Source organism: Narcine bancroftii, chromosome 4 (genome assembly GCF_036971445.1).
Source record: "Narcine bancroftii isolate sNarBan1 chromosome 4, sNarBan1.hap1, whole genome shotgun sequence".
Classification (NCBI taxonomy): Eukaryota; Metazoa; Chordata; class Chondrichthyes; order Torpediniformes; family Narcinidae; genus Narcine; species Narcine bancroftii.
Window position 1 is genome coordinate 132802266 of NC_091472.1, and position 27926 is coordinate 132830191.

Genomic DNA, 27926 nt, shown 5'->3' on the forward strand with positions numbered 1-27926 from the left:
CTTTACCTGTCAGCATGGAGTCAGAAATTGTATTATGGAAGCTCCCATCCATAAATATCTCCACTGAGATAATGCAATCAGGTCCACTGTCCAGTGACTTGATAGAAGAGCCTGTCATAACTTATTCATTCTGGAGAGATGGACAAGCCACTCAAGGGGGTGAGTATGGTGCCATACAGAGAGGGAAGAAGGTGCCATTCACTCCAAGGCTGACTGCAGGGGTGAACTTATCTCCACTGTGGCCCTGAGGGAATCAACTCCACAGAGTGAAACAAAGGAAGAAGTCACACTTATCTTCAATACATTCATTTTCCCCTGAAATCACTGAGGGAATTCCCTGCAGGAGAGGCAGAGATATTAATGCTTCATATAAAGGCAGTGGTGTCAACTCAGTATGGGCCCATTGACTCCTTGCCCAAATGAATGCTGCTGGATCAACATTCTGATGGAGTGCCAACAAGGATGAATTTCTTGACAAATATTTAAACACAGGTTGTTATTTTGTCAGGTGTCCTCATGGCATCAGAAATTTCATGATTTCTTTGATGGTGAGCTCCATCCTGAGAAAAGGTGAGGAAATTTGTTGGTTTGGGATGATCTCCCTTGAAGATAATACCCTCAAATGTCATAGGAAGGTTATTTCTAGCGATTTGTATAAGCTTTCAGAAAAAGATTGACATGCTTTTCCTTTCAGAAGGCAAAAGTATAAGTTCTGCTGTGGATGGGATGGTTAGTGGTTCTCAACCTTTTTCTTTCCACCCAAGTACTGATCAGTCTTGTGACTGCTTAGCTTCTGAGACAGACAATCCCAGGTGTATTCAAGCTGTTAGGTACTTAGGGATCACATTTGAGTGGAAACAAAAAGTGTGAAAACCACTGTCTTAATCGTACCTAATTGACTCGTTATGTGCACGGTTTCATAACTCCAAAGGAAATGGGCAAATGACAATTTTTCTCAAGCAAAATATTTCAGTAACAATGGGTCTAGAGGAGTGATTCTCAACCTTTTTCTTTCCACCCACATACCACCTTAAGTAATCCCTTACTATCATAGGGATTACTTAAAGTGGTATGTGGGTGGAAAGAAAAAGGTTGAGAATCACTCCTCTAGACCCATTGTTACTGAAATATTTTGCTTGAGAAAAATTGTCATTTGCCCATTTCCTTTGGAGTTATGAAACCGTGCACATAATGAGTCAATTAGGTACGATTAAGACAGTGGTTTTCACACTTTTTGTTTCCACTCAAATGTGATCCCTAAGTACCTAACAGCTTGAATACACCTGGGATTGTCTGTCTCAGAAGCTAAGCAGTCACAAGACTGATCAGTACTTGGAGGGGAGACCGCCTAGGAATGCAAGGTGCTGTAGGTTTCTGTGAGAGGCACTGGACAAAGTGACAACTCTCTGTCTGCCTTACAGAAGACAAAAGGTCAAGAATTTCATGTACGTTGCATGACAATAATGGGAACTTAATCTTTACTAATCACAGAGCACCTATGGCGTAAGGATTACTTAAGGTGATATGTAAGTGGAAAGAAAAAGTTTGAAAACCAGTGATCAAGAAGGACGACACTTTGTTCCCAATCCCTGTGGTGAATAATTTGAATGTCATTAATGATGAATTGTAAAGGATACTTTGAATGATTTGCCACATGAAATCAAAAACTGAATAGATTTCCAAGGAGTGAAGTTAAATGTGTGGATTTTTAATATTGAACAGTGACCTTCAGTGTTTCTCACTCCAAGAAGCAGACACTCAGCTAGAGCCCTGGCTGTCAGCTGCCTTTTGGACTCAGACATCATCTGTGCCTTTTGAAAGTGATCTCCGTGCTGAAATCAAAGACGCTGTGGTGTCACCTGTTGTTCTACAGCTCCTCTCGTGGGTCTTTTAATGGGAAGTGCTGGAACCTCTTTGGAACATCCTCTCCCTTGGATGATTTTTTGTAGAACCCAAATGATTCGAGAAGCGCAGAGAGCTCATTGGCTGTCATGTCCCGTACAGACAGGCTCTGTGTGTGAGAGAAGCAAGAAAGTTGACAACGATTGACACCACACGCCAACCATTGGGTTTAACACCACAGGCAGCCAATCAAAGCAATTACTTTCAAGAAACAACAACTGTGCTTACACACAGCCTTAGCAAATTCATGGCATGTCAATTCTTTGCCATAGACTAGAGCAGCTGAAATTGTTCTTCATTGAGCAGAGAAGGTTTGATAGTAGTTTTAATTGAAATTTAAACACATTTCTTTATTAGAGGCTGTGAAAAACAGGCAGAAAAAAAAGAAGTACAATATGGTGCTAAAAGGTCTGTTTCCATGCTGCCTAACTCAGTGACTCTGACACTTTGAGAGCATTTGTAAAAATTATACAGTGACCTTTAAGATGCCACAACCTGAATAGGCTGGAATTAATTGTAAAGTGTTTCTGGAACTTTCCTACACACGACTGAGTAATTCGGAAGACATTGTTTCACAGGGATGATAAAAGTTCAAATTTATTGACGGTGTACATTTGTGACGTCACATATAGGCCCTGTGATTAATTTTTCTGCAGGCCAGGAAGAATTCAATGATAACTAAACTGTACTCAAGAAGAAAGATATGTATACAAAAGAGAAAAACGTAAATGAGGAAAGAAATGTAAACAGACTGTGTGTGATGATATAATGGAGAGGGGTGTATTATACTGACCGCTTGCTATTGGCTATGGTTGTAGAGATACTCCACCCTACTGGTATAACAGATGGAGAACCTTTCCCACTGGCCAGTTTAGAGGTGGCTTTTCATCTGTTAATAAAACTGATATGCCATAGACAAGGACCAGTTAAGTATCATTCCAATACTGGGCTTTTATTAACAGATGAAAAGCCACCTCTAAACTGACCAGTGGAAAGATTCTCCATCTGTTACACCAGTAGGGTGGAGTATCTCTAATACCATAGCCAATAGCAAGCAATCAGTATTATATGCCGCTCCCCATTACATCATCACACTGTGAAATACATTAAAAAAAACCAGTAATAAATAACGTGCAAAGAGTCCTTAAATGAGTCTCTGATTGAGCTTGTTGTTGAGGAGTCTAATGGTGAAGGGTGGCAACTGTTCCTGATCCTAGTGGCATGTGTCCTGTGGCACCGATACCTCTGTCCTGATGGCAGCAGGTAGAATGAAGCATGTTCTGGGCAGTGTGGATCTTTGAGGGTTGCTGCTACTCTATGACGCCAGCGTTCCCAGTAGATTTTCTCTGTGGTGGGGGGAGGGGGGGTGGTGGGAGTTTTGCATGTGATGTACTGGGCTATGTCTACTACTTTTCCAGGGCTTTCCGTTCAGAGGTATTGGTGCCCCCATGCCAGGCCAGCACACTTTCCTCCACACATCTGTAGAAGTTTGCCATGTTTTTTTTTGATGTCATAGTGAACCACCACAAAGTTTTGAGGAAGGAGAGGCACTTGCGTGAAGATAACTCAAAACCATAAGCACCATCTTAAGGTAATCAGGAAAAAAAGAAGAGTTGACATGTAAACAATATACAGAGCATAGATAGAGATGCAGTGCCTGAAAAGGTGGTGGAATAACTCTTCCTATTTACTGTCAAATTCTTAGAGAAATTAAATGCAAGCTACCTGTACGAGAAAGGAGCAAGGGAAGGGGACTAATTGGACTTTATTTTCAAAGAAACAGCACAGGCACAAAGTCCTGAATTGCCTCCCTCTGCATTACATCAGTAAACAGTTCTATTCTCTGTTAGTTTGGTGATCTGAGGCATTAGAGATTGCCATTTCAATATGGCACTGTTCCTTTCATCTCTGCAAGGAAGAGACATAACACACGCTAACAATCAAACACAGATGGTCTTGTGTTGGTGAGTCTGCAGTCATCACCATAAAGTGAATAATTTGATTGTGTTATTCAACACCAAATACCAGATTCCCCACTTATTTCTGAGATCTATCATCTTCCTCCAGGCCGCAACTGTAATCACTACAAGACACATCTTTACACGGGGATCAATGCGTCTTCTGAAAACTCTTCAGCTCTCGTGATAATAATGCAACTGTGTATCATTTGCATTTCTTTTCTGTCCCTTTCCACATCTCTCTGTCCATGCAGGGGCATGGCTAAGTGGGAGCGGGAGGAGCGATCGCTCCCCCTGCCTTATCCGCCTGGCAGTGACCCCAACCCCACGGCCCTCCTGCACTGCTTAGTTTTGAACCGTGCTGTGAGACCACAGGATCTGCCACAGATGATCAGGTGCTGTGTCTTACAGTGGCCAATGTGAGGAGATTGTTAGGAAAGTCAACCCACGGAGAGCTGCTGGTCCGGATAACATCCCCGCAGAGTGCTCCGGAGACATGCGGCTCAGCTAGCAGATGTTCTCACCCACATCTTTAACATCTCCCTGAGAAGTGCCATGGTCCAAAAGTGCTTCAAAGCCACCACCATTGTCCACATGCTGAAGAAGTAGTCTGTGACCTGCCTCAATGACTACTGCCCTGACATGCCCACATCTACCATCATGAGGTGTTCAAGAGGCTTGTCATGGGGCACATCAAGCTCCTGCTGCCCCCATCATTAGACCGCCTGCAGTTCACATACAGACTCAACTGCTCTATCCCACCATCCCCCATCTAGCCTTCACTCACCTGGAAAACAAGGACTCGTATGTTCGAATGCGGTTTATTGACTTCAGCTCAGCATTCAACACAATCATACCTCAGTACCTGATAGGGAAGTTTAGGCTGCTGGGTCCAAAATCCTTCCTCTACAATTGGATTCTCATCTTTCTGTTGGGGAGACCTCAGGTAGTCTCGATCAGAAACAGCACTTCCAAGACCATCACACTGAGCACAGGGGCTCCCAAAGCTGTGTGGCTAGTCCACTGCTGTTCCAGATCGAACCACATCAAGTTTGCTGATGACGCAACTGTGGTGAGTGTGATTAGAAAGAACTACAAATCAATGTACAGAGATGAGGTGCAGTCGCTAACAAAGAGGTGCAGAGCAAACAACATGTACCTGAACATTAAAAAAACATAAGAGATTGTTGTCGACTTCAGGAGGGCCTGGGGGGACCACTCTCTGCTGACTATTGACAGCTCTACCGTTGAGGACGTCAACAATATCAAGTTCCTTGGAGGGCACTTGGTAGAGAATCTCACCTGGTCTCTTAGCACCAGCTCCATAGCCAAGAAAGCCCAGCAGCATTTTTAACTTCCTGTGAAGGTTGAGGAAAGTTCATCTCTCCCCCTCCATCCTCACTACATTCTACAGATGATGCACACAGAAAGCAATAAACAATGTGAAGGTCTTCACACACCCCTCATGGAAACTGTTCTCACTTCTGCCATCTGGTAGGAGGTACCGTAGCACTTGGAGCCTTATGTCCATATTGGGAAACTGTTTTTTTTCCGCAAGCCATCAGGCTCCTGAATTCCCAGAACATATGTGGATAGGGTACTGTGGACTGTTAATGTATATGTCTTAATATTTTAACTTACATTTATGTAAATCTGCTCCGTGGTCCTGAAGAAACACTATCTCATCTTTACGAACATCAAATAAAGGTGACTTGACTTAACTTGAGATGCCAGGGTCTCACAATTCAAAAACAGGCACCACTGAATCCCAGTGTGCATGTGCAGTAGACTGAAGGAAGGGTTTGGAGTCGGCATTGGGAGCTCCAGTGTAGGCTGAGGGGAGGCTGGTCAAGGGGAAGGTTTGAACTTAGAGTCAGGCATCGAGAGCTCCAGTCACCAGAGCTCCCGATGCCCAAGTCCTGACTCCGAACCCTCCCCTCGGCCTACCCTGAAGCTCCCAACGTCCATCTCTAAACTATTCTCTCGGCCTACACCGGAACTCCATTTCAAACCACGGTCAACAATCACTGAAAGAAATACACAATTTCTCTACTCAACCCCTCCCAAAAAAAGTCAATGAAACAGCAGGTGCATAGCAGAGTTCATTTGTACATGATAATCTTGACAGTCTTTTGTGTGCACCCATGCACTGGGATGGTCTGTTGCAGCTTTTATTTTATATATCCAATAATTTGACATGGCCTTAGATTTTTTTTTTCCATTTGAATTTTAAAAATCAGAATTAATAGTATATTTTTCATAAAAGTCCATTCTAGGGTGAGGTGGATTTGATTCTGTTTGTAAGCTGATTTATTAACTGCACAGTGATAGATTTAAGTCCCCTTTGAATATTAAGAGATAAGATTTTCTCAGATGTTGTGTTGGAAAAGTGTCAGATTTTTTTTCATAGCTTGCCTCCTTCCCCACGGTCCGTCACTAAGCCGCATGACATTTCTTAAAAGGTAATAATACCTTTTTTATGCATTTTTAGGATGAAAAATGCACACCTAAAGTTTGTGTTGAATCAGGGTAACCTTTTTGTTCATTCTATCAATGCAGCCAGGCCTTCTGGAGTATTACAGGCCGCAGCGAATTTGCAACAATGAAATGTGCAAAGGGAATTCCTTGCAAAGTCTATTTTGTTTTATTATTTCGACTTCAGTTTAAGAAGCTGACAGAGATGGGACATGTGCCTTCATGTTGTCGGGTTATTTCCATCCTCCCTTCCCTGAAGGAGATTCTCAATCTGCAGGTAGTTGTCTTCCTGCAATCTACTCTTCATCTGCTATTGGTGACTTTTCACTGGGAAGTACCCATTTTTGTTATAAATCGCATAAAATAAATGTGCATTTAAAAAAAAAATCTTCATTCCTATCTCTGTTTTGTAAACTTAGTTTTAATATTGTATTTGGAGTTGGGTTTTTCAGATGGAAGGGAGGCTGAAATGTCCACTGTTCCCTGTCTGAGGAAGTGTTCCCTGACTTCACTCCTGAAAACCGTCTCTTTAAATGTTTGATTATGTCTGCTAATCTCTGTATTTGAACCTGGACTTCCTGATTTTTTTTCTGTTCAATATCCAGAAACCTTTCATTGGAAGTGAAAAAAAATAGTGATTCTAAACTGCACCAATTAATTCTGAAGCTAGAAAACTTGTTAGAAATGTTTTCGAGTTGGCAGCAGTGAAATTGCAGTACTCTTTATTGTACCTTTTGATGATTTGTATGCAGCTTTTCTCCTTGTTTAATGCACCATGTAACCCCAATACTACCTGTCGCATGGTTGGGTGGTCGGCGACGAAACCAGTTCCCCCAACAGGTATGCCTGGTGAGGAGGATGGCTGGATACCCTTCAGGATGAAAAAACAAGACCTGTCAAGGGGCAGTCAAAAACTTTCATCGGGTCAACGGCCATTTAGCAAACACGTGCTGTGAAACACAGAAAGGGCATCCCTTATAGTGAAGCTTGGTCTGTCCATTCACTGCAACAGAACTTCCCACAGGCTTCTTGGACCTCACCATGCCACTAGATCCAGGAGGGGATGTCGAGAGGATGGGTCTAGACCAGTGCAACCCCCTGCTACCTAAAACCCTTTCTGAGGGTGTTCCTTTCAGAGGCGTGGGGCATCCTCATATCAAGCCCCACAAACTGACTGAAAGGAATCATCATCCTACAGGATGGATAGCCAGAAGAAGTTGTCATAAAACTCTCACGAGAACCATGAGATGAATCGCTTCCTTCACTCCTATTGCTTTCAAACTCCCTTTGTTTTTCAGCTTCCTTGGCTTTATGTTGTTCTAGCTCTATCAAATACTGCCTTTGCCTGTCACCTTCCTCTCTTTGTTTCCTGGCTTCCTTCACCTCAAATCTATGTTTTATCAAACCCTATCTCCAGTGCACGTAGCTCAAGCTTCTTTTGTTCTCCCTCAAACTCAAATGTATGGTTTTTTTTTCTCGCTCAAGCTGTTCCAACTGCTGCTCAAGGGATTTCCTCTCAGGAAATTGTTTTAACTCCTCCTCTCCAAATGTCCCCTCTTTTACATGGTGGTCAACTATAACTTTCTGAATCACTGTTTTTCATCGTCTGTTTTACCTCTCTAAGTTTCAACTTTTGGGTGATGGTCAACAACTCACCCCCCCCCCCACCCCCACAAATCTGCAAAGATTGGCAATTCCAAAAACTTATCAATATCCATTGCTGCTGTTTTTCCACACACACAAGCTTTTAATTAGCTTTTAAAAAGTCAAATTGATTAAATTCCTTTTCTTTAATTAAACAAATCAAAAATTAATCGATTAATAAGCTCCAATTTTGGTTAAATCCTGGATGAGTCTCCAATTTGTTTTGATCTAGACCAGCAGCAATAGAAATTCATCTTCAAAACAAGAAGTTTTATATATAACTATCAATTATATAACATTTCTTACTTAACTCTAAACTTAACCCCACAATGCGCAAGTGTGTGTGTGTGTGTGTGTGTGTGTGTGTGCGTGTGCGTGTGCGTGTGTGTGTGTGTGTGTGTGTGTGTAGATCCCAAAACCATTACACTTCATGCATGATTCTGAAAAGTTAATTTCAAAGTTTAGTTTTTGTTTAAACTCAGAATCTTTAAACTGATGTTCAGAAGTAGTTATGGAGTAGATGTTCTCAAAACTCACAAATTCTTGTAGAATTGCTTTCATTGAAATGTTTCTTCATACATATTATTTTTCCACAATTCACCTCCTTTGTGTGGAGGTTATGGAACTTGTGATTTTCACAATAATTTCACAAACCCATTTAAGGGTTTTAGGTGAAATGACCATTACAATGGCCACAGTAGCATTGCCCTCACTTAAAAAGAAAGACAGTCAAAATGGTCTTCTTTTCCAAAGCCACTTTGTTCCAGTGTTCCTCCCTTGACAAGAAGAGTATGACAGCAGTGCTTTCTTACAGAATGTTACTGCATTTCTGACTTCAGATCAAACTGGTTCATCATATTAAAGATCATTTATTCAAGTGTCGTAATCACATGACATCACTACTGGCTCTTTTTTGAAGTTTCATTTCTCCATAAACCACTTCATTTTCCAAAAGCATGAGTTAACCAGCAGAAGGTCTCCGGCTTGTCTCCACAGGCCACAAGCTGTTTGTGTTCATAGGTACCTTTCTTAGCAAACATCCATTGTTTCAAAATTTTCAATAGAACAATCATCTCTGAGTTTTATGACTTCTTGATGTAACCTCTGCATTTGTTTCAAAATGGTGTCATGTGTGTAAGTGTCTTTGTGTTTATTTCACGGTTTCCAACCCACAAGTTACCTCTCTAAGATATAATATATAATATAAAGATTAATAATAGCATAATTCAGTAACAGTATCAAGAGCTTGGGTTCCCAATGGATAGAAGAAGGGTAGGCGTGACTTCAGAGGCTGTATGAGTGCTGGATATGTATATACAGACACTCATTGACTCTGAAGGCAGTCTCTTTTGTTTCACTTTCTCTTTCTGGGCAACAGTAATGGTGACTTTTTGTCTGACTATAGAAGACTAAAAGAAAATTCATGTAACATTACATTTTCTGTTTTATTACGTGATAATAAAAGAATCTTAAATCCTATGCTCCAGCAGGAAAAAAAAAACTAGTCTATTGGAGCTCCAACTACTTATTTTCCTCAAAAGGTCAATAGCCTATTTGAAGGGACTGTTGTCATTGTGACTCCCTGTCTTATCGCATTTAACTTCTTCCCTTCCTACTGTACAAGAACGGGGTGGGGTGGGGGGGGGGCGAGGGTTGGCGGGAGGTGGAGAGGATCAGGAGAAGTCACTGGAAATATTTACCCTTTGGAACTTGAAGCTGTCCACTATCTCTAACTTGGGAGCATTGATACAGATTGGGGAGGGAGCTTTGTGCCTCTTCAGACATAAGTTTCCACCATCTTGGTCTTGGCACTGTGGTGAAACCACTATTGTATATATTTGCATTCCATATGTAAATGTCATGACCTTTCCTGGTTGACCCTGCTCTCACTGGCTGCATCGTGACTCCTCCCCCTTTCTTCCCCAGAAAGGCTGTCATGTCCCAGCCTGCCCCCAGTTCGAGTTTGGGTCACTGTGAGCGACCAACACAGGGATGCTGCCCATCTCTTGTAAATAAACGTCTTCAGTTTCGGCAACTTCAGTCTTTGTGTAAATGATCGTGCCTTAATCTTATTTACAAGAATTTTTTGAGAACCTGGAAAAGTACATGAAAATCGACCCGAGGCAGCCGACAAGTTCGCGCTCTGGCACAGCAACTTCAAAAAGTTCCTCACAGCTTCCACAGCGATCCAGGATGATGAAGACAAGCTCCATCCGCTGTACTCATACATCGGGCACTGGGCCTACCAGATGGTCTGAGCCTGCCAAACATACGGAGCCACAATGGACATCCTGAAGGACCAATAGAAATTAAAGGTGAACGAGGTCTATGTGTGGCATGTACTCCACGCACAGATAGCAACCGGGAGAAACCTTTAATGACTTTGTCAGGGCTCCGCAGGAATTTGCAAGGGAGTGCAGAACAGCACCCTCAGCTGCTGATCAGAGATGCCTATGTTACACACGTCTGCCCCGGCTACATGAGGCAGAGACTACTCAAACAGAGACAACTGAGCCTACCTCAAACCATCAAACTGGCAAATACTCTGGAGATAGCCATCCACAATGCCGAATCATTCTCCAGCGAACAAGCTGCTGCTTCGTGGGGAAAACGGGGGCCGCCATCTTGGGAGGCAGGATCGCAAGCCTCCTCCCGCTCTGAACTAACTACCGCAGCCGTTAACGACTACCCGAAGTGCTATTTTGACATGCAGACTAAGCACCCAAGGAAACGCTGCCCTGCCAGGGACGCCGTCTATCCAGCAGTGCCACGTGCAAGTGGAGGCAGCTATCTTTGAAGACATCCAGGGTTCTGGAACAGCCACGCATGTGTGCCATGGAGACTGCCCTCCACGATGAGGTCACTTCAGCTTTCTTCCCCTTCTCTTCTGGTGAACTACAATAGAGTCACATCCACACCATGGGGTCCGCCATCTTGGGCACCATCTTACGGGATTGCTAGCAGCCAATGGAACTCCTCAGATGATGAACAGACACCGGCATCAGTAACTCTCAATCAGGATAGACCCCATCAACTCTCCAGGTAATCGGCCACCCCATAGCTTGCCTATTCAACAATGGAAGCACTGAAAGCTTCATTCACCCAGACACTGTATAGCACTACTCCCTTGGGGTGAAGCTACTGGATCTCCATGGCATCCAAATCTCACTCAGCAGAAATTCATGACATTTGCACAGTAACCCTGACTGTCCAGGGTATAGTATACAGGGACTTTAAACTCCTCGTACTGCCACAGTTCTATATGTCCATCCTACTGGGATTGGACTTCCAGTGTTACATGAAAAGTATCACCACAGAGTCCGATGGGTTCCATCCTCCCCTCACGGTCTGGAAGGCAGTACTGCTGGCCTTAAAATCCAAGGGCTTCCCTGTCCCCCACTAGCAAGAGGTTCTACCAGAAGTACTCCAGGCAATCTGGTCCCTCTTGTGTATGGCCACCAATGAGACACCCCATGAGAAACTGTTTACATTCACCAGGAGATCGGCGTCAGGAACCACCTTACCTACCTGGCTGACGTCCCCAGTGCCGGTACTACTCCATAGGCACGTAAGGACAGACCAGTCCAACCCACTGATCGAGAGGGTCCAGCTGCTCCATGCAAACCCACAATATGCCTACGTGGCATTCCCGGATGGATGCGAGGACGCGGTGTCTATCCAAGACCTGGCACACGCAGGGGCATCTGGACCTTCCCCCAACCAGTTGACAGGTATTCCCCCCCAACACATTCCCAACACTCACCACCCCAATCACGCTGACGGTCAACACACACACACCCCCACCCCCACCCCCAGCCCCATCCCCACCCCTGACATAGCCAAGCACTCTAGTCAAGCCAACCGGGATGGACCAGTCAAAACCAGTGGAGACTACCAAGGGGCTCGGTGGTCACAACACCAAAGAAGACTACCAGACAGACTGAACTTATGAGGGGAAGTTAATCACACCATACCCCCTCCCCCCACCCCGGGATCTTCCTTTTAAAAAGATTGGGTGATTGTGGTGAAACCACTATTGTACTTATTTATCATATGTAAATATCATGACCTTTCCTGATTGACCCTGCTCTCATTGGCCGGCTCGTTACTCCTCCCCTTTCTTCCCCATAAAGGTTGCCATGCCACAAGCAGCCTGCCCAGTTCGAGTCCAGATCAGTGTGAGCGAACAACACAGGCAGGCTGCCCATCTCTTGTAAATAAAAGCTTTCAGTCTCGGCAACTTCAGTCAGGCACCATTGCAGATTGGGGAGTGAGCCTTTTCAGACACAGATTTTAAGTGAGAAGAAAGACTTGTTTTTACACAGCGTGTGATTGATATCTAGAACTCGCTGACAGGCATGGTGGTGGAATCAGATACAATCACTCTACTTAAGAGACATTTACACAGGCACTTAAACAGGAGAGGCATGGAAGTATAAGGAACTAGAAGGGGTAAAGGGTTTCATGTAGATGAGCAACAAGGACATTGTGGCCCAAAGGGTCAGTTTGTGCAAGGAACAACCCTGACTCAGAGCTAAAGGTTAACCCTTAGACACCAAAGGGCATGTTCCTGTGCTGCACCGTTCAACATTCCATGTTCATTATTCTGCAACTGTGACCTGTAACTGCAACTAGACTCCCACCAGGAAAACATATGTCCAGCACCTAAGCTCCCATTCCTCTTAATCTTATAAGGAAAAATCGAGTCAACTTTAGTCTCATAAGACAATTATCCATCCCAGCCTTGTGAACCTTCATGCATTCCTCCAATTAATAATAGCTTATCCAAAGGAAGAAGGTCAAACCTGTTTTCTTTACTCTAGGTATAATCTCATGAAGGCACCAGATTACAGCAAGGCTTTACTTCTTTGCTTCCATTCTTTGGCAAATAAAGAAGAACAAAATGATTCCTTTCTTAGTTGCCATATCCAGAAGTTATGCTCATTGTTCTCTGTTCACAGAGACTCTAGGATCCACTGAATACCAATATTTCCCTTTGTCTCCCCTGTGAAAACAACTTGCTGACGAAGTAGATAGCTTCAAATAGAGTGTACAAGTCAGAAACAACCTTTCAGCCTGTGCTGACTATCAAGCACTGATTGGTTATTAATCCTTTTATTTATTCTCCCCACATTGTCAATGACTTTACCTCCCACCTGTACACTGCAGGCAACTTAGTGAAAATTGTAAACCAACCCACGCATCTGTGGGATGTGGGATAAAACCATAGCACCTGGGAGAAATCCAGGTTGTCACAGAAAGAATAGCCAGACTTCACACATGGGGTGGTCAGGAATTAACTTAAGCACTGGGGAAGTGGCACCTCTGCCAGCCACACCACTCCACCATCCCTATGTTTCATATATTTTCCTTTTTCACTGAGCATACTGCTTAAATTGAACTTAAAGAATTATCGCAAATCTCCACCACTCGTCATGAAAGCTCTTTAATCTAGTACCATCAGAAGGAGGTACAGGAGCATTAAAATAAGGACAGCCAGGCTGGGGAAAATAGCTTCTTCCCACAAGTGGTGAGATTGATGAATGATATCCTGTAACCTTGGCAATGGTTCGTAACCGACGTTTTGGCCTTGAGCCCTTCATATAAGTATGAGAAAATGCCGGCAAGCATTTGAACTAAAGAGTGGTGGGGGGGGGGGGGGGAGGGTGGCAAAGGCTGGAGATGATAGGTGGAGAAAGGAGGGAGGGGACAGCAGCGGTGAGGGGGGAGTGGGGATGGCTGGGCAGTGTGGGTGAAAGAACTGGAAAGACAGGAAAGGGGAGGAAGAGGAAAGAAAAGGCAAGCAGATTTAGTGGAAAGCAGTAAAGTCAATGTTCATGGCTGGAGGGTGCCCATACGGAATATAAGGTGATATTCCTCCAATCTGCTGGTGGTCAGGGTGGAACAGAACAGGCAAAACCCTCCCCACTATCGAGAACGTCTACAAGGAATGTTGTGATCAGAGAGAAGATCCACCCCACCCAGCACTCGCTCTGTTCTCACTGTTGCCATCAGGAAAGAGGTGCCACTCAGTGGGTTTTTTTTCATATATAATATTGTCAATTTTATTAACTCTTCACTCTTTATTTTGGGGGGGAGGGTTGGACTAATTTTAAGTTAGACTATTAATATTGTGTTACAATTAACGGGGGGGGGTTATTTTGTGTAGTTTTCTGATGTACTATTGTAATCATACCTTTTTAATTCTTTTTTTCTATTTTTCTTTAAATGTAATTCTTTATTGTATTCATGTTATAAAATTTTAAATAAAGTCTTCAAAAAAAAAGGAAAGAGGTGCCACGAAACTCTCAGTACAAGGCTCAAGAAGAGCTGCTACCCCTCCACCATCAGAGTCCTAAACAATTTATTCAATCAGAGACATATAAGACTTTTACTTTGCACATGATTTATTATTGAATATTTATTTTATGTATTCCACAGTTCACTTGTTTACACTTCTCTCTTTTGTATACGTATTTTTTTCTTGAGTATCATTTTATGCACTACCCAGTAACGTAGAACATAGATCACTAAAGCAAAGTACAGGCCCTTTGGTCTTCAATGATATGTCGACCCATACATTCCTTAAAAAAAGTACTAAACTCTCTCTATCCCATAACCCTCTATTTTTCTTCCATCCATGTGGATGTCTAAGAGTCTCTTAAATGCCCCTAATGTTTCAGCCTCCGCTACCATCCCTGGTAAGGCATTCCAGGCATCCACAATCTCTCTGTGTTTAAAATAAAACACACCCCTGATGTCTCCCTAAATTTCCCTCCCTTCACTTTATATGTATGTCCTCTGGTTGTTTGCTGTTCCTGCTCTGGGAAAATGGCCCTGGTTATCCACCCTACCTTATAATCTTGTAGACCTCTATCAAGTCTCCTCTCATCCTTCTACACTCTAAATTTAGAGAAAAGTCCCAGCTCTACTAACCTTGCCCCATGAGACTTGTTTCCCAATCCAGGCAACATCATGGTAAATCTCCTCTGCCCCCTCTCCATAGCTTCCACATCCTTCCTATAATGAGATGACTAGAAGTGAACACAATATTCTGGTCTCACCAGAGATTGGCAGAGATGCAACATGACCTTTTGGCTCTTGAACTCAATCCCCTATTAATAAAGCTCAACATCCCATAGACCTTAACTATCCTATCAACATGTGCAGTGACCTTGAGGGATGTATGGAGTTGGAGCCCAAGGTCCCTCTATTCATCCACACTCTTGAGTAACCAACCATTAACCCTGTACTCAGTCTTCTGGTTTTTCCTTCCAAATTGCATCATCTCACACTTTTCCGGATTGAACTCCATCTGCTACTTTTCTGCCCAACTCTGCATCCTGTCTATATCCTCTTGTAACCTTCAGCAACCTTCAGCTCTATCCACAACTCTTCCAAACTTCATATCATCCACAAACTTACAGATCCATCCTTCCACCTATGCATCCAGGTCATTTATAAAAATCACAAAGAGCAGGGGTCCCAGAACAGATCCATGTGGCACTCCACTGGTCACTGACCTCCAGGCAGAATTCTTTCCTTCCACTACTACTCTCTGCTTTCTCTATGCAAGCCAATTTTTTATTCACACAACAAATGTTCAACTAATCCTGTGCTCATGACTTTTTAAATGGGGACTTTGTCAAATGCCTTACTAAAATCTACTGCCTTACTAACAGCTATTCTTTTGGTACCTCCTCAGAAAACTCAATTAGAATCGTGAGGCATGGCTTTCTCTTCATAAAGATATGCTAACATCCTTAATTACGCTGTAATTCTCTAAATGCTCATAGATCCTATCCTTAAGAATCCTCTCTAATAGCTTACACCACTGATGTAAGACTCACCAGTCTATAATTCCTAGGATTCTCCCTAATATCCTTTTTAAACAATGGGACTGTATTTGCCATTCCCTAATCTTCCGGAACCTCCCCTATGGTCAAAGAGGACTCAAAGATCATAACCATTCCCCCATCTATCTGTTCCCTCACTTCCCACAGCAACCTGGGATATATCACATCTGGCCCTGGGTCTTATTAATCTTAAGAAGATCCAACTCTTCCTCTTCCTTAGTCTCAACATTGACCAGCAGGCAAGCTTGTTCTATTCTGACCTCACCCTGATGAAGGTTCTTTTATTTTGTGAATACTGATGCTAAGTATTCGTTTAAAACCTCTGCAACCTCCTCCAACTCCAGGCACATATTGCTTCCTTTAATTTTAGTGGTCCCATCTTCATTCTCGTGATCCTCCTGTTCCCAACATATGCATGGAACACCTTAGAGTTCTCTTTAATCCTACATGCCAAGGTCTTATCATGCCCCCTTAGAACTCTCCCAAGTCCTTCCTTAACCTTCCCCCTTCCTCTTGGCTAGCTGTCTCACCTGTTTCATCAACCACAGTTCCCTTTTCCTCCAATCTTTTTCCAGTCCCAGTGGGACAAACCTGTCCTGAACCCAGCACAAATTGTCCTGAAACGTCCTCCACATTAGTTCTGTGCTTTTACCCTTGAACAACTGTTTCCAATTTATACTTGCTAGATCCTGCCTTATCCCATCGAAATTAGCTCTTCCCAATTAAACGCTTATCTATTTCATCTGCTTTTATCCTTATCCATGGCTATGCTAAAGCTCAGGGAGTTCTGATCACTCTCACCAAAATGCTCACCCACCAATAGGTCTGCCATCTGACCAGGGTCATTATCCAGAATTAGATCAAGTATGGCCTCTCCTTCTCATCAGCACACTGTGTCAGGAATCCTCCTTGAATAGACCTGACAAAGTCAGCCCCATCTATCCCTCTTGCAGTCAGGAAATGCCGGTCAATATTATGGAAGTCGAAGTCTCCCAAAACAACCCTGTATTTCCTGCACCATTTCAAAATCTGCCTGCTTATCTGCTCCACAGTGTCCTGAGGGCTATTTGGGGGCTTAATAGACCACTCCTTTCCTATTTTTGACTTCCATTCACACCAACTCAGTACATACCCCCTGTGCAGCGTCCTCCCTTTCTATAGCCGTAATGTTACTCCCCCCCTTCTCTTAACTCCCATCCTAGTCCTTTTAAAACACCTAAACCCCAGAATCTGCATCATCCAATCCTGCCCTTCCTCCAGCCAAGGCTGTATAGTGGCCACAACATCGTAGTTCCACGTTCTGATCCCCGCCCTTTATTCCTAATACTCCTAGCATTGAAATAGACATATTTCAAACACTGTAATTGACTAGATTTATGTTTTGCTCCCTGTTTGTCCTTCCTCACCAACCCAGAGCACATATCATCATGCTTTTGTCCTTATACCCTAATATCTGCATTCACATTCCCATTCCCACCCTCCGTCTAGCTAGTTTAAATCCTCCCCTGCAGCTCTATCAAACCTGCCCACCAGGATATTAGTCTCTTTCCAGTTCAGGTACAGCCTGTCCTTTTTGTATAGGTCAGACCTTCCCCAGAAAAGATCCCAATGATCCACAAATCTGAACCCCTGCACCCTGCACCAATTCTTCAGTCATACATTAATCTACCACAATTTCTGTTCCTACCCTTTCTGGCGCGTGGCACAGGCAGCAATCCTGAGATTACCACCCTTGAGGTCTTGCTTTTTAACTTCTTTCCTAAATCCCTCTATTTCCTCTTTATGACCTCATCCCTACTCCTGACAATGTCATTGATCCCCACATGGACCATGACATCCTCCTGCCTGAGAATGCTGTGGACTCGATCAGAGACATCTTTGTTCTGGCACCTGGGAGCCAACATACGATCCAGAACCTTTGATCTCGTTCATTGAAACTCCTATCCGTTTGCCTAACCAACAAGTCTCCAATCACCATAGCTCTCTTCTTCTCCCCTACCCTTCAGAGCTGAGGGGCCAGAGACGTGACCACTATGACTTGTCCCTGGTAGATAGTTCCCTGCAACAGTGTCCAAAATGCTATACTTATTGTTAAGGGGAACGGCCACAGGGGTGCTCTACACTATCTGCTTATTCCCCTTCCCTCTCCCAACAATCACCCAGCTACCTGCCATCTGACATTTGAGGGTGTCTGTCTCCCTAAAGCTCACTCTATCACTGCCTCTACCTCCCAAATGTTTCATGCAGCTCCAGCTTCCTAACAGTCTCCAAGGAGCTGCAGCTAGATGAATCTCTTGCAGGTGTAGTCATCAGGTCAACTGTGCTACCCCAGATTCCCCATATGCTGCACTCGGAGCATTCCACTGCCCTAGACCTTACCTGGCCTTATTGAAACAAGTCTATCCTTAGCATCTGCTCACTGAAGCTTCGCAAGCCAAAGCCTCAACTCCCAGTCCTATCCTGAGCCACTCACACACTGGCCGATCCACTTGAGTTTGCCCTGTTTATTTGTCACTGCCCCTTATCTGTACCACTCACTCCCACCAATCAGCACTCTGTTTAACCCTTAAATTGCCCTCCACTCCCTTTTTAAATGCCCTCAGCAAAAAAGATGGTTCCCAACACTCACAGCTCTCCTGAATCCCTCACTCCTTCTTTTATAGCAACAGTCCCGATAAAAGCAATATTTTAGGACTGTATGTGATGTTATGTATGGACTTTGACAATAAATCTGAACTTTGATTTTAATTTAAATTTGCCGATGATGCCACTGTCATGGGTTGTATAAAGAAAGATGATGTGTCAGCATACAGGATGGTGATTGAAAAGTTGGCTGAATGGTGCACCAACAACAATGTCACCAAATCTAAGGAGCTGATTGTTGACTTCAGGAAAGGAAAGCCAGAGGAGTACGATCAAGTGATTATTGGGGGATCAGAGGTGGAGAGGATGAGCAAATTTAAGTTCTTGGGAGTCACTATCTCAGAGGATCTTTCCTGGACCCAACATGTCAATGGCATCATGAAGAAAGCACATCACCACCTGTACTACCTCAGGAGTTTGCAGAGGCTTGATATGACACAAGAAACCCTGGTAAATGTGTGGCGGGAAGTGTGCTGACCTGCTGTATCACAGTCTGGTATGAGGACACCAATACACCTGAGCATAAAACCCTCCAAAAGGTAGCTGATACAGCCCAGGACATCACAGGCAAAATCCTCCCCGCTACAAGAACATCTACAGGTAGCGCTGCTGTCAGAGAGCAGCAGCAATCGTCAAGGATCCACATCACCCAGCACACGTTCTGTTCTTGCTGTTGCCATCAGGAAAGAGGTAGAGGTGCCACAAGACTCACACCACCAGATTCAGGAATAGCTGCTACCTCTCCACTATCAGGCTCCTCAATGACAAACTCAGTCATTTAAGAATTCTTACTTTTGCACTTCATTGATTTTCTGTATTGCACAGTCCGTTTACATTTGTTATCTATTTACAGTTCTTTATTTGTTCACATGTGTATGTTATGTACGTGTTTATTTTGGACCAGCAATTAATGGTAATTCTGCCCCTCCCACAGGCAATTCTCTGACAATAAATCTGAAATCTGAAACATTGGTGCAGCTTTCCAATCAGAAACTGACCTTAACAACTTCGCCTTTCAGATTGTGGAAGAGGAGCTGAGGTTCCTGGTTGTCTTGCAAGTCATACTTCAAATTATGGCTGAGGGTAGATTTAAGGAAATCAGTTCTGAGACCTTTCAGTATTAAATGCAAGGCAAGCTACCCCTTTTTGACGAGTCTTTGCAGCCATGCTTGGCATGAAGCCAGTAGAACTGGGGAAGGGTGTGAGAGTCGGAGGGGAGGACAAGTAAGATGGGCGTATGGACTGATGTATGACTTTGAGTGGAATTCTGTTCCAAATGGTGGGTCATCCTAACGGAGTTGAGCAGACATCTCTTCCTGTTCTCCCCAGGATATCTCAAACCAGTCATTATTGTAACTTGGGAAATGAGCTCTCTTGAGAATGGGGAAGTGTGATTTTAAAGTTATTTTTAGACATACATCATGGTAACAGGCCCTTCTGACCCACGTGCCCAATGCCCCTGCAATACACCAATTAACGTACAACCCTCTAAAACCCCGAACGTTTTGAATGGTGGGAGGAAACCGGAGCACCAGAATGGAAACCCAAGCAGATGAGGGGAGAGGGTGCACAGTCCTTACAGACAGCGTCAGATTCGAATGCGGGTCACTGGCACTGTAGTTGGTGGCGATGGCATTAACCGTGAGTATGTGTTAAAAAGTTCCAGTCAACCATTGGAATGAGGAACCCATGATTAATCCCTTGTTTTGTCTCATCTATTGATGTTAAGTTGAACAGAATAGAAGGCACATGGTATTATTAAAGTCGTCAGCAATGAATTCTGATCTCAGTCCAGTGAATCTAGAGATGCAATGGGATGGAACATGATGCTTGCCTTTTCATTGCAGTAATTCAAAAGGATACTACAATGCCAATCGGTCCAAGAGGAACTGGTAAAGCTCCGGCATCTTCTTAATTGATCATCCAACTAAACTAGGAGCCTGCAAAACAAAATCAGACTGGATTTAATGCACATTACAGCATCGTCCGAATGCAAAACTGGATTCTGCCTGCTGTCGAGGTGATCGGAATACAGGTATCTGACCTTTATGGGCGTTCCGCTGGTAACTCACATGACATTTATCTCCCATCATTGTTTCTCCTTCACCACAATTTCAGAGAATTCTCCCCCACCCCATCCTTTACATTGCTGGGCCACTCTTACTTTCCCTCATGTACTACTCGTTTCTTGTTTCGATCTGCTTCTTAACTCCCTTATATGAAACTAGTATCTTGATACTCAGGAGACAAGATTCTTGATTACGTGAAACAGTGAGACCTTTTTGGAATAGAATTTAAATTTAAAATTTTGCTTGATCCTATACTTTTTTTTTAATTGAGTTATATTGGGAAATTGAGTTTGGAATTTAAATTAGATAAATCTCAAATTGCTTTTCTGAGATTGGCATTAGCTGTGGCAAGAAAATATTTGGCAATTACTTGGAAAAATAAGACTGATTTGAGTATTCAACGGCGGCATTCGGAAATGAGGTCTCATATCCCATTGGAAAAGATAACATACAATTATTCTTTTTTTTGTTAAAGTTTGGAGCCAGTATATGAGATGTATGGGTTTGAATTTGTAATAGATTTTTGCCCACAGTTGGTGGGGTTGCACCAAACCATGGCAATAGTTGATGATTGTTATACAAGTTGATCTCTTCTATCTTCTATTCTTTCTTTTGTTTTCTGTTGGGGTAGATTAAAGGGGGGTTGGGAGGGGTGGGGGATTATATGGGACAAATATTATGAATTTACTAGCATTTTTATTTTGATTGTATGACTTATTTTGATTAATAAATAAAATTTATTAGTATTCTTAAAACTAAAAATGTTATAATGCAGGAGACAAAGATTCACCATCAGCAGAAATTGCCCAGAGAGAGAAAGAGAAGCAAACTAGAATTCCCCCCCCCCACCCACAGCCTTTGAGCGTCCGTCGATTTGCCTCCTGCGCTTCCACAGCCTCTGCAACCTCAAAGACCAGTCCAAACTATCAGCAAACTGAGCTCTAGATGCAAACCTCTGACATGATCAGGAATCCTTCAGCAAGTGCCCTCTTGCATCCCAATTCTGATCCCAAGCCTGCTACCTCCTGACATCCCCACTCAGACCCCTTCCCGATACTGAGAACACTGGACAGTGTGAGACTCCCCCATTCCTCACCCTCTATACTTACCACCAGCGTGGCCCCGGCTATTTCCATTTCCTCTTGATTCACCTTGCCTGCTGCATTCTGTCCACTGACAGTGGGCAGAGTCAGTGTCAGGGCAGACAAGAGGAGTGCCTGCATCATCTGTCCCAACCGAAGCAAGAGCCAGGTATGTGGCAAGCTCCGATCTTGGAACTAGCTTGGAGTGAAACCACTGGGCATGGGGAGGAGACCTAGCTGGCATCGAATTGAAGATAAATAGGTGGCTGGATCTGGGTGAAGGACGTGTAAAGAAAGTATTGCTCAGTGCTCAGCTTATTGAAAGTGAGCCCAGCCTCTCAGTGGGTGTTCAGTGCTGTTCAACTGCACTGAGTGGGTTAGTTCCTGTCCCACCCCTAACAGGTGTCAGCTCAATTTCTTTCTCAAGAAGCTAATCATTAGTTGGGTTGACACGTCAGCAGTACAACTGGTGGATCTCTGAATGCAAAGCCAGCAATTGCATGGCAGTGAACTGTTTGTATGGAGTGGCCACTTGCCAAGGTGTGTAAGAGGGAGGCATGCTTTTGGTCAGAGGGGTAAGAAGCTGGGCATTGGGACGAGGAGGCTGGGTGGATACCAGAAGTGGTATAGCCCTCAGGAGCACTGAGGTACTATCTCAAGAGGGTATGGCTGCTGCACCTGTGGCATGGCAGCACTGTTGCAGCTGTGGTGACGGCGAGCCTGTTGCAGCTGTCGGAATGGGGACTCTATAACTCTTAAGGTAAAGGGTGAAATGACAGTGACTCTGTTATAGGTGTGGTGATGGGGGCACTGTTATTAGCGCAGATCTGGGAGGAATGGTGGAGCAGAGACCTGTTATTCCAGGGTTCCTCTGCAGGGCCTACTGCCGGACTTGTCCTGCCTGATGGCTCCATTCGTAGAATAGGGCTGGCAGTGGAGTTTCTATAGAGTTGCGGGAACAGCAGACCAATGCGGGACAGCAGAGCAGATGCACACCTCGCCCCCCACCCAATCTCCAACCTGCCAAGAAGTACCCTGAGACAAGACCCCCGGGGTACGAACCCCCACTTATGGGCCAGTTGGGTTTGGCAGCTGCAGGTCTCAATCCAGAATGCAGGCTGCTATGGCTGGCTCGTGGGAGCCAGGTATCAGGACCGGGTTCCCTGATGGTGCTGAGGATGAGCAGGGCTCGTGAAGGGGCTCAGCCGCTAACCGTATCAGGGGTTTAGAACTGGGGGTGGGAAAGGGGGAAATCAGAGCTCAGGTTCGCTGCTGGGACTGGAGGTGATGTCGCCATGGAGGTAACAAGGGAGCAGGAGGTGATGGCATCGGATGGGGTTGACGGGATCCACAGACAATTAGTGTCTCTCAAGGGACTCCCTTTTTTTCCCTCTTTCTCACTTTGTGTGACTTTATGGGGCAACACACTTTGTGCATTTCATTTACCAGACAGCAGAGGAATCTTGAATTCCTTTTAAATTTGGAGGGAAAGTCCAAGGTGTGTCAAAAGTCAGCAAGATAGGGTGGTCAAGAAGACTCAGTGTTTAAGAACTGGATGGTTCCAATATCCAATATTTTTAAAATATTGGTGAGGCCACAGCTGGAATATTGTGGGCAGTTCTGGTCTCTCAAACACAAAGGGCATGGTTACATTGGAGAGGGTTCAGAGGAGATTCACCTCCGGGATGGAGACAATATGAGGAGAGATTGGCAAGGACAGGTTCATTTTCTACAAATGAAGAATCTCTTTCCTGTTACCCTGTAACCAGCTGTTACCCTGTATTTACCTATTACTTGTTGGCCTGTCTTATCTGTTAACCTATATCCACCTCTGACTTCTTACCTGTTAGCTGTATCCACCTACAACTCACTGTTAGTCGGTGCTCTTCCTCCCTCCCTCTCCTATCCTCCTCCCTCCCTCCTCTCACCTCCTCCCCACCTCTTTATTCAGGCATCTACCCATTTTTCCAGAGGGCTGGGGCCCAGAACATCAACTGTCTTTTCCTTCCTACGGATGCTGTCGAGTTTCCCTATCACTGCTGCAGGTTTTGCACTCGACCCTAGCGTGTGTAGATTTTCTTGTTTATCTCCATCAGGTGGGTTGGGGGGGCTGATGGAGGTGTTTAAACTTGTATGAACATTCTTAGGAGAGATGGACACTCACTGTGGCAGAGATGTTCACAAAAAGGCAGATTAGTGGAAAAGCCAAGACTCTAAACAAGGGTCAATGTGGTCATGACAAACTCAATGCTCTCTACTTCACAGAAGCAACTAGCAAGTGTCCAGTGTTACATGTCTGTTTGGTTCTTGGGACCAAGCACTGTTAAATATGGTCAGGTGCCTCAGGTAATTTGTCTTCACTGCCAAGGAGTGGAGACAACTCTCTGGATCTATGATGCACGTCCCTTTGCTTCTCAATCCAACAGTTCAAGTGAAAAGCTTGAATTGATAATGTTAATTCCAGGGAGCAAACGCAGCCATTTTACACTAATTAATAAATGAAATTCTCAGCTCTGAGGTGCTCTGTGCTATATTGTAATATTAATAAGAATTTCTCAATAAAATATTAACATCCCTTCAGCTTTCATGCCAGGAGTAAATTACATGATGCAATCAAATTGAAGGATTCAAATAGTTTGTGCCGAGAGAACTAGATACTGGCTGCAAATTATAAACTCCAATTGTTCGCACAGTTTGCCTGAAGAATACCAAGTATCACAGAGAAAGTTGAAGGCTGGACACTAACCAAGCCACCCTAGTTTTGTATGTGGCAATGGACCTGTGAAACTGTGTTGTACCCTCAGAGTCACCCTGACCGCAATCAGATATGATGTTATTTTGTGTCACAACCGCTGGTTCAGAATATTCACCTGTGGAATTTTTATTCTTGTTCCCAAGGCTAACTTAATTTTTTTCAGATGACTGGACTTGAGTTTCTACTCTCAGAGCTGATAGTAAATATCATAAACAGACTCCAGTGTCCTTTCTAAATGACAAATTACATGGTTTTTTTTTCTTTTCTTAATAGGATGAATTGCTGTATCTGATAGCATGAATTTTTTTTGGAATATTTATAAATTTTCATACTCAAACTTCAGCAATTTCCCGTAATCAGTCACAAAATGCAGTTATCCATTATAAACAAGATTCGCCGTTGAGTCTGAGCCATTCCCCACCACCCCACCCCAACCCTTGACGGATCACAATTACATACAACATTAAAGACACCCATAACAAAGGAAGGGAACACATCAGGGATTTGTAACGAACCGATAGCCAGCTCCCGGACTGTTACATTTTACATTACTTGACTGGGCTGGAATGGACCCCTATGCCCCTCCCTCAGTAGAAGGAAGACAGAGAAGGCAGAGGGGTGAGAAACGCAATCCATGCTATAAACTGTGATCCTATAACATTTAAATATGGTTGCCAAATTTTTAGAAAAATATTGTATTTTTTTTCTTAAGTTGTAGGTAATTTTCTGCAGGGAAACAAAGCTTTGACTATCCATAATTCCAGCTCATTATCCTCAAGTGAGAGTCAGATTTCCATGTAACCGCTATGCATTGACAGGCCTCCACACCCCATCGCTGGTGGTAGTAGCATAGCTGTCCCAGGGCATTCACTTGCCTCTCTTCTGGCCTTGATCTTGCCAGGAATTATTTGTGGGGCTTGCTGATGTGGTCTATGATGGCGCTGGTGTCCTTCTCCGCTCTCCGGAGCATGTTCGCCCAGGCAGTGACCCTCCGAGGGTTGCTGAAGTCCTCGTCTGTGAGCAAGAGCTGTATATCCTCAGGTAGCTGCTCCAGAATGATCTGCTCAAAGAGCAGGCAAGGCTTGTGGCCGCAGTTAAAGCGATCATCTCGCTCATTAGGGTAGACGGAGCACCGTCCCCCAATCCATCTACATGCAGCAATCTGGCAGTGTGCTCGTGTTGGGAAAGCCCAAAAGTGCGGCTTTGTAACTCTTGGAGGACCGTGTATTTGCCTTGCTCATGAGGCTACCATAGCAAATGCATGACCTTTGCCGCTGTGTCCTGATCGAGGGTGCTCACGATGCAGTAGTGGGTGTCATCAGCGATGTAGTGAAGCTGGAACTGAGCCTCGGCCTGGTCGAACCACACAGGGGCTGCGACACCCAGAATGTCGGAAGCCTGAGAGAGATTACTTGGATGGTCACTGGCTCCGCCTGATCCATCATCTTCGGGCCCAACTGCCAGTTGGACCTGTTGGGGTCACCAATGTAGCTTACTCGCTACGCGAAGAAGAACGACACGCACACCAAAGCCTTGGAAAATGAGACTGATTTATTGCTCTGGCCATCAAGTTTATATGGGCCCCGGCCTCAAATTTAACATCTCCTCAACGAGTGACTGTGCTTCAGCTGGACCAGGGCCTGAGCTCCAGATCTTTCTCTCTCTGGAATCGTCTTTCCTCCTTGAATTTTCACAGTTTGATCACCACCCTTATAGCCGGATCTGCAACTTGTTGGATTTATATCACATCTCTCCACTAGCGACCACAGACCCCCTCTAGGCTTTGACTCTGGCGATGTGGTCTTTGAGGTGACTTTTTAAAAAAAGCCATTCCAGAAAAATACAGATGCAATATTGTTGTTAGAGCTCAGACCCAGTCAGTGTTTATTTTCTCATGGCTCTGCCTTGTAAAAATAACCATCCCTGGGGCTTCAGCTTTTGTTTGAAACCACGAACTGATTCTGTGGCCGGAATGAACTTTCTTACTCAGGGGTCCTCACCCCTTTTCCTTTTCACCCACACACTCCCTTACTAATCACTGAGCCCCCTATGGCATAGGGATTACTTAAAGTGGGATGGGAGTGGAAAGGTAAAGGTAGAGAAGCACTATTCTGACTGACTTCAGCTGTCATGAAAAATCCCAGCAGGCCTCCACTGGGTGGCGCCATGTGCCCACAAACCAAGAGGGATCAGTGCCCAGAACAAGGGAGAACCGGTGGAGATACCCACCACCCCCACCCAGAATAGTAATTCATGACATACAATTGCTCAGGAGCAGTCAAATTGAAATCCCTACCAGCGAAGTATGTGTGCAAAATTCAGCCCCTATGCAAAGAAACTCAACAGTGCAAAGTCAAATATGTAACTGCACATTTATTGTGCAGTAGCAGTAATGTTCCAGCTAATTTCTTCCACCCTCTGCCTCTTCTGAATTCTGTATTTTGGGAGCTTAGCCCAGTAACAATAAACCTCGTGATTCAGTCTTCTTTTACCTCTGAGCTTTTCCCTTTGGCTCCTGCTGGACTTGATTCTACCTTGGATCCATGACCATCTCGTGGAATCCCCTCTTGTTCTCAATGGACCCAGGACAAACCCTGCAGCCCATTGAACAGCCAAACACTCTTCATGAGCAGTGAATGCTTTGACATGAATCTGACTGTTCTCCAAAATTCTACTCATTTGTCTTAAATTGTGTTCAAAGTCCAGCAGTCAAACCACAATCTGCCATCCAATCCCACCCAGCCAATATGTGAATACAATGCACCAATGTCCTTGAACATTAACTGACTTGGTCTTGGAACAAATGGGGAAAGACAACGGACAATTGATGAATGTAGACAACATTGCCCTGTTGGTAATGGAAAGAAAGCTCCACACATCATGCAAACTCATTCGACCTTCAGGTACCCCCTGCACCTGCAGTGGGAGAGGCTGCAATTTCCACACCCACTTCAGCCATCCTGGAACCCTCAAAGTAAAAGCAAATCCTCAATCCAAGTCTCCCCTCACCCCCATTGACGAGATCTACCGGGGTCATTGTCTGAAGAGGACGTGCAAAATCAATGAGGACCTCTTCCACCCTGCACACAACATCTTTCAGCTGCTCCTGTCAGAGAAGAGATACAGGAGGATCAGAGCCAGCACCACCAGGCTGAGGAACAGCTTCTTCCCACAAGCAGTGAGAATCCTGAACGACCAAAGGAACTGCTCACACTAACCCTCCAGGACTCTCATAATCATGAAACAATATTTGTATTTATTTGTATAGATTAAAAAATTGTCCTGCATATGTTTTTTTTTTGTCTGTCATGTCTGGTTTTGTGTGTGTGTGTGTGTGTGTGTGTGTGTGTGTGTGTGTGTGTGTGTGTGTGTGTGTGTGTGTGTGTGTGTGTGTGTGTGTGTGTGTGTGTGTGTGTGTGTGTGTGTGTGTGTGTGTGTGTGTTTTGCACCAAGGACTGGAGAACGCTGTTTCGTCAGGTTGTACTTGTGCAATCAGATGATAATAAACCCATTTAGTATTGCTTTTCAGTTAACAGTACCTG

At 44.2% G+C, this 27926-nt stretch overlaps 1 protein-coding gene and 1 long non-coding RNA gene across 2 annotated transcripts in view; one reads left to right on the top strand and one right to left on the bottom strand.

Annotated features, from left to right (window-relative positions):
• Positions 1 to 1687: 1687 nt before the first annotated feature.
• Positions 1688 to 21888, bottom strand: selenoe (selenoprotein e). Its single transcript, XM_069932879.1, has 4 exons — positions 21657 to 21888; positions 20342 to 20418; positions 19477 to 19555; positions 1688 to 2011 (listed from the first exon to the last, which is right to left on the bottom strand). Exons 1-4 carry the CDS (start codon positions 21771 to 21773, stop codon positions 1868 to 1870), a joined length of 417 nt encoding a protein of 138 aa, XP_069788980.1. The 5' UTR covers positions 21774 to 21888; the 3' UTR covers positions 1688 to 1867.
• Positions 13772 to 27926, top strand: part of LOC138761171 (uncharacterized) — an 80536-nt gene continuing 66381 nt past the window's right edge. Inside the window, exons 1-2 of the long non-coding RNA XR_011356166.1 lie at positions 13772 to 14001; positions 20326 to 20513. This is a non-coding gene — a long non-coding RNA (uncharacterized lncRNA). The remainder of the gene's footprint in view (positions 14002 to 20325; positions 20514 to 27926) is intronic.